At 31.6% G+C, this 7,231-nt stretch overlaps 2 protein-coding genes across 2 annotated transcripts; both read left to right on the plus strand.

Moving 5' to 3' along the window:
* Positions 1-2,195: 2,195 nt before the first annotated feature.
* On the plus strand, positions 2,196-3,423 carry LOC134255315 (universal stress protein in QAH/OAS sulfhydrylase 3'region-like; the record flags this gene model as incomplete). Its single annotated transcript, XM_062737840.1, has 2 exons — positions 2,196-2,291; positions 2,831-3,423. Coding segments are annotated over 2 exons (288 nt in total), but the record flags the coding sequence as incomplete, so codon positions are not given.
* Positions 3,424-4,066: 643 nt separating this feature from the next.
* On the plus strand, positions 4,067-5,736 carry LOC134255314 (universal stress protein in QAH/OAS sulfhydrylase 3'region-like; the record flags this gene model as incomplete). Its single annotated transcript, XM_062737839.1, has 2 exons — positions 4,067-4,156; positions 5,038-5,736. Coding segments are annotated over 2 exons (282 nt in total), but the record flags the coding sequence as incomplete, so codon positions are not given.
* Positions 5,737-7,231: the final 1,495 nt, after the last annotated feature.

A 7,231-nucleotide genomic window follows, 5' to 3' on the forward strand; every position in this document is an offset into this window, starting at 1 on the left:
TTACATCTGTATGTTCAAATTAACACACATTACTTATTAAATCATCCGTAGGAATGCTCACTTATAATAATTTACTAGGATTTCGTTAATTTGTTTGGAATTAATTGTGATTTAAAGATAAAGTGCGAATCTGGTTCTGCTCTTACATTGTTCTAACAAAAAAAACGCCAAGATATTGTTGAACTATTAATTCATGTAAAATCAGCTGAATGTTGATATTGTGAAAACAGCATAGAAAATTTTCACTTTTTAAAGTCTCAAAAGATGTTAAATGATCCTTCCTAACCAGTCAATGATGAATCCAATGTTACAGCCTAATAGACAGTGCATGAAAAGCCTCAAAATTTCCAATTTCAGCCTTAACGCTATTTTGTACAGCAAATTTATTTTGTCAACAACGCAGAGTTGAATGGTGATATTGTTTATTTCGCGATTTAGAAAAGATCACTACATATAATTTCAACAATCCTTGGCAATAAGACAGTGGTGTACACATGGCATCAAAAATGCCATATCATCACTTATTTCGAACAAATTGGCCTAGATCAAAAACTGAAATGTTAAAGAATAAAAATGAGATATCCCAAGCTTTTAGACCTATTTGAGCTTTGTATAATTTGCCTCCATTGTGATTTAGTAAGCGTGCAGTACCACGGTGAGTGATTTGCCTGTATACGCCATGTTGTTTGTGTTAATTACAGATCTTGGTACCCCTGTAGAACGTAAGTTCTTTAACTCAATCAAACCTGCACACATTTATCTGTTTTTACATGTCTCCTGTGTAAGAGTTTGTTTTTAAAATATAATACTGAAGAAAAAAATGTGTGTTAAGACCAGTAGGGAAAAAAATGATTAAAGCATACAACTGTATATACGAAGTACAGCAAAACTGATGTAATTTATTAATAATAAATAAAATAAATTAAAATTATTAAGTTAGAAACAAGTTTGATTTATGAGTTCTGTTGATTAAGCAAAATAAAAATAGAAGATGAACAGCAACAATCAACAGAGAATTTGTTGAAAAACTGCCAAGTTAAAGAATTCGAGAGTCATTTCAATGAGAAATTCGTTACTGCAATGTAACACATGATTAGATCATCAGTGAAACAAAATGAAGACAAAAATGGTCTTTTAGAGGACCCACAAAATCATTTGATACTTTTTAAACTAAAGGCAATGAAGTGAATGTCCATAGCATGTCTTATTGCATGAATGTCTACCGTATATTTTTAACTACTTTTATAGTGTACATGTAACATGTATTTGTGCCAGCTTTTGTTGTCTTTTGTTTGATTTGCCATTATGCTTGTATATAGATGTTGAATTTATTTCCATATTAAACCAATCTCTTGTAAAGAATTGAGTAATTAAGAATAATTATTAAGAATAATTAAGTATAAAAAATATCCATCATAGTCAATGTAGCAGAAAACCTCAACTTAACAGACACCCCTTAAAGTACAAGTCATGAGAGATTTTAACCACAAATGTTTTGAAATATTGCCTTTTTTTTTTTTTTAAATTCCTTCTCTCTTCTTTATGAATATTTGTCTTTTTTATTGCTGATATACATGTATAGTAGGAATCCATACTATTGTATCGGAGATATTTCCAAAAACCCAAAATTTTCTGAAAAAGGAAAGGAACACACATGGAAAGAAAATTACCGTAGATACTGTATTGCCATATCATGTCATGCACATATCAATTTTTTAAATTATTTTTTTTAGATTATCTATTGAATAATTTAAGTCACAACTTACCATGGGGTGCTTAACGAAAGTCAAATGATCTGTTCTGAAGTGAGGGTGCCACCTGTACCCTTGGTCCCCCTTTAACAGACAGGTCCTCACCTGACAGAATGAATATTTTTCTTTTTTTTCTGTATTTTAACATTTCCAAGAACCCAAAATTTTCTGACAAAGGAAAGGAACGCACATTATGGCACATAAGAAGAAAAATATATATTGCCACGTATCTTTTAGTTTATTACTTTTTCTATAGATTATCTTTTGAATAATCTAAGTCACAGCTTACCATGAAGTACCTAACCAAAGTCGAATTTTCTGATCTGAATTGAGGGTGCCAGCTGTTGCCCTTGGTTCCCTTTAACAAACAGGTCCTCACCAGCCAGAATGAATATTTCTTTTTCTTTTTTTCTGTATTTTGAGTTTATCAATCACTGTATTTAAGGCCCTGCTGTCTTGCACGAACTGCTGGATGAGATTAACAAAAAAGTGAGAGCACTGGAAAACAAGTACCAAGAGAAAATAAAGGCGGCAGGCATCGTAAGTAAAGTTATTTCTCAGGAAATATTTTGAATACATTTTCCTTTATATCGGATTATTTTCATGCAATGAAATACGAAGATAACAAACAGTAATCAAGCTCAAACGTCCATTGGAACGATACAAAATAAGAGCAGCGCACACATCAGAGGTGGGATCAGGTGCCATGGTGGAGTAAGCATCCCCTGTCTACCTCCAGAGTGTTATTTAGCTTTAGAAAGAGAGGAATATGCAATCACCTTAATTGAACATCAGAGAAGGGTTTGGTTATTTAATGATCATTTGCAGAGAGAAACACTTAAAAAAGACGAAACTGCTATTTTGTAGAACTTTCCATAATATGTCTTTATTGCATGGAGAAATAAACTTTAGAAATCCTTCAAATTAAAGATTAGCCAATTAAAAAATTACAGATTAGCCAATTAAAAGCACCTGGACAGTTATTTTTGTGCAATGGAGGAAGAGTGCTGTAGTAATTTATGATAGATTCATCCCTTATTTTTGCATATACAAGGGTCATTTTGTTTTGAATCCCACAGAAATTGGGAAAATTTGTGACCAAACAGGGGGGACCAGGAGAAGCGATTGTAGCCGTGGCGGACAAGGAGAAGGCCAATATGATAGTGACTGGTTGTCGAGGGATGGGCAAAATAAGGCGGACATTTCTGGGCAGTGTCAGTGATTACGTCATTCATCATGCCCATTGTCCTGTCCTTGTGTGCCGGAAGTGAACAGCAATGAAGATTAGATCTTAACCAACAATCGTATTACCTTATCTCGTCAATATTTGGTTCTCTTATTATAATATTTACTCTTTTTGTCTTTTAAACTGTTTATTGTAGATTACAAATATTTACTCGGTTGAAATTCATGTATTATATAGTGAAATTCATATATTTATTTACTATTGTTATAAAATAAATACAAGTATGTTAGTTAAAATTAATTATCAGCAAAAAATACAGATAACTTATTAATACTACAGAAATGTGTATTATCAGAAAACATACCTCGGTGTCATGTTGACAGTACAGCATGGAGACTTAACTATGTTCATAAAAGACAATTATCATATATGTTTTCATTTTCCTGTGTTATGAAAAAAGATGTAATAAAGTCTTGAAACGTTTTATTTTCATTCTGTTAAATACTTTTATAAGAAGAATAATCCAACGAATTTTTAAAGATTTTTTTTTGACATAAAAAATAAGTTCAATAAACACCTGTACTTCTCTCAGTTATTTGTTTATACATACTAGTATTGCTGATTGCTGTATTTTTTAAAATGTTATTATTTTATCGAAAAATTATTTGTAAAACCACTGGACTGTGCTTTTGCATGAGATATGAAGTAAACGAAATTTAAACGAAAAATTAAAATTTTAATGCCACATATTTACAGAATTAAAAGTGTATGATTTATAAAATGTCTGTTATAAACGCTTAAAACGAAGCTGATGCTTTTAATTTGTTGAATTTATGCATGTTTAAATTTTGTACTGCATGATTATTATTATTATTTTTGGGGCTTTTGGTGGCTTTTTAAGTTAAACAATCACATATGTTGTAACGCTTGGGTCTTTTTAAAGCACTTCTTGTGTGTTGTCAAAATGCACAGTATATGACAAGAACAAAAGTATTTAAAAAGTAAAAAAGTAAGAAATATGACATATAAATGTAAAATTATTTATGAAGAATTGTTCAAGAGAAAGATAAACTGGAATAAATGAATTGAATTTCTGAGTTCTTTGTCTGTTAGCTGTAATTGTTTTTAAGACCCTCACCGTGAACTGTTGGAGGAGGTGAGACATAAAGTGGAGGCTCTGGAAGCCAAATATAACAAGAAAATAGAGAAAATGGGCATCGTAAGTACACAGTTTTATGTTCCAAGTTAAATTATTGTATAGCATGTATAAAGTTTGATATGCAGACCTCCCCTTGTCAAAAGTTGGAATTCATTGGTTGCTAGCGATGATGAAAAACCTTTGAGGGATTTCAGTTACAGTGAAATTAACCCTATTTCTTGTCGTTTAACTTTCTTTTTTTGCCTCAATTCTTATTCTTTCATCAAAGTTCTAAAAATCTTACCTCCTGGAAGATAAAAATTATTGTATCAAAAATAAAAACATACCTCAATGAGAATTGAACTTGGGTCAAGAGAAAAGCAGACATACTGTTCATTAGTAAGACTTGAATCTTTAAGTTTTAGGAAAGTTTTGACTTTATTCCCTTCCTCCTTGCAGACTTCTTTAAATTCTGCAAAAAAGTCAAGTCAAATAGGTAGAGTATTTGAATTAGAAAGAAAAAAGCTTAGGGAATAAATAGAAGGATGAACCTTGACATTTTAACCTTAAAAGGGGCCTTTCTTCAGATAGGACGGTTTCGTCCATTTTTGCATTGCAAAAGCACAAATACCTAAAGCTATCTGGACATAATTTCATACAATATATGAATTTTTGACCTTTCGACATCAAAATCAAAAAGGGTCTTCTAAAAGTTATGATTTCATTAAAATGCCACAGAAAATTTGAATTTGAATTTCCAGACAATATGTCTGGAAATTCAAATTTTATTTTTAAGTATACGTGCGTACGCTTTTATAGAAAGCTTTTTTCATTAAAAAAATCTTTTTTTTAAATGATTATACATGTACGTCTTAGGAAAGGAAACTTAATTCATATAAGGAACAGTATTTAAGTATAATAAATACATGTTAACTGTTGAGTTCTCCAATTCTCCCTCTCAGAAATCGGCAAAATTCCTAAAAAGACACGGGGATCCAGGGGAGGCCATTGTCCATGTGGCGGAGAAGGAACATGCTAATTTGATAGTGACCGGATGTCGTGGTATGGGCTTGCTCAGGCGCACTTTCATGGGAAGTGTGAGTGACTACGTCATGCATCATGCAAGTTGCCCTGTCCTGGTGTGCCGGAAGTGAATTCAAAATTGTACATTCCATGTCCACAACGAATGGCAATTTTTAATGCTCATATTGAAAATAAGCACAACACTATTAATCTGCCTCAACAGCAAACTGCTATTGATTGTGTGTATATTTCATTTCTTCATGTGAATTTATTCATTTTACATTTTTGGTGTTGTCATTTATGAATATCTGCAAACAATGAAAGTAAAAACGTTGGAATAGACAAATATAATTATAAATGTTGTGAACAATCAAAATTTTATCTTATGATTACAAACCTAGTTGGAGATCTACATCTTGAAAATATTCCATTGGATAAGAATTTTCAGTATCCTCAAAGAGGACAACAATACATGAAGGAAAAATCTTGAAAAAATATGTATGTCTTTTTTAAAACTGTTTAAATTCTTTTATTTGTAAAAAATTAAATAAATATTTGATAAAAGAAAGTGACTAGGTTTTCATTGCACAATATTTTTGCGCATTTTCGATAATGACAGTGTATTTAATGTTTTTACACTTAACGGAAATCTAACAACAAAACTTTATGATAAACTTGCTGACTTCAAATTTGCTATCGCCAATTTCCTTTATTTAAAAAAAGGTGTCCTGTTATCACCCTGCTTATGAAATCAATGTCTCCCACTTGACTCGATACACAAGAGGATTCTGTACATACGAACAATTACCGTTGTGAGATAAGCTAGCTGATGAAACAAGGATAATTTATCAACAGTCTCGCAAATTTGGCAATATCTATAGTTGGTACAACACAAGTTTAATCTTTCATTAATCCCAATGCTCACAGACGTTTTTTATCCATGGAAATTTTTAGGCCATATAAATTTTCACATTGAATTTCATAGGGAGTTTTTCCCTAATCATGACAAAGAAAACACGGCGGGATTGACCGAACGACAAGGGATGCTTATTCCTCCATGGCACCTGATTTCACCTTAAAGTTTGATGTTTTATTTTTTGCTCATAATTTTTTTCAATGGACCTGAGCTTGATTTCTATTCCTTATATTTCTTCTTTTTTCTTTATATTCCAATATATATTTTGACGTATGTTTCATACCAATTCAAACTATTGATTTAATACTAATTTTTGCTGCGGATTACTCCGTAACTTACCTGATAAATACACAGGGCTTACGCATAATATTTGGTCCGCCTCGTTTAAAGGTCCGGCCGGACCTAATACGATAACATATTAGGTCCGCCTGGCTGGGTGCAAGATCTTTTCAACACGGATCATTTAGTTACACTCTCTTTCCAATAAACATGAAAAACGTCCGACATCCACTCGCAAAAAAAATCACATCTTTCAAAATATATTTCTTTATAGTATTAATTTTAAAAAATCTGTCATTCTTTACGTTTAATATTGTTGTCAATAACTGGAGGGTCACTGTGACAGGGGCTTATGTCACGGTGTACTACCCTTTACCCGTTATTGTAAAAACAACATGCCTGTGGATTGGGCAGTTGGGGGTTAGCCTATAATTGTCTCGTTTGAGAAAACCTTAAGTACCATATCCCCTGTGTTTTTATGTTAACATTGTTTCTTAAAAATATTCAAAGGCTAATTATTATATCTACAAGATCTCTTCATTTCATTTCCTGAATTTTGCATTGCATTTTCCGACAATTTTTGTTATTTTTTCGGAATCCGACATTTTTATTTTCATTTCCGACATTATTTATTTTTTTTCTTCACATTTTTGGATTTTTTTTCAAGATACCTTTATGGCACTTTAGGGTTAACATATATAGCAAAGATGGTAATGGCTTTTTAACAGGGTATTGTATATATGTATTATATAATATTAATTATTTCAAATTACATTGTTTTCGAATCTTTTCATTACATACACTCTGTATACAATATTATGTCTCTAGTTATAAGTAAAGGAAAGAGTTAAATGAAAGTTCACAATACTTATATCTGCTCCAGGGTAAAATCAATTAAGTTTCTTTGACAGCTAAGCAAAGCCTTTTATTTGAATATC

The sequence above is a fragment of the Saccostrea cucullata genome, unplaced genomic scaffold (genome assembly GCF_032062105.1).
Source record: "Saccostrea cucullata isolate Sc308-1 unplaced genomic scaffold, CSIRO_AGI_Scuc_v1 ctg16463, whole genome shotgun sequence".
Taxonomy (NCBI): Eukaryota; Metazoa; Mollusca; class Bivalvia; order Ostreida; family Ostreidae; genus Saccostrea; species Saccostrea cuccullata.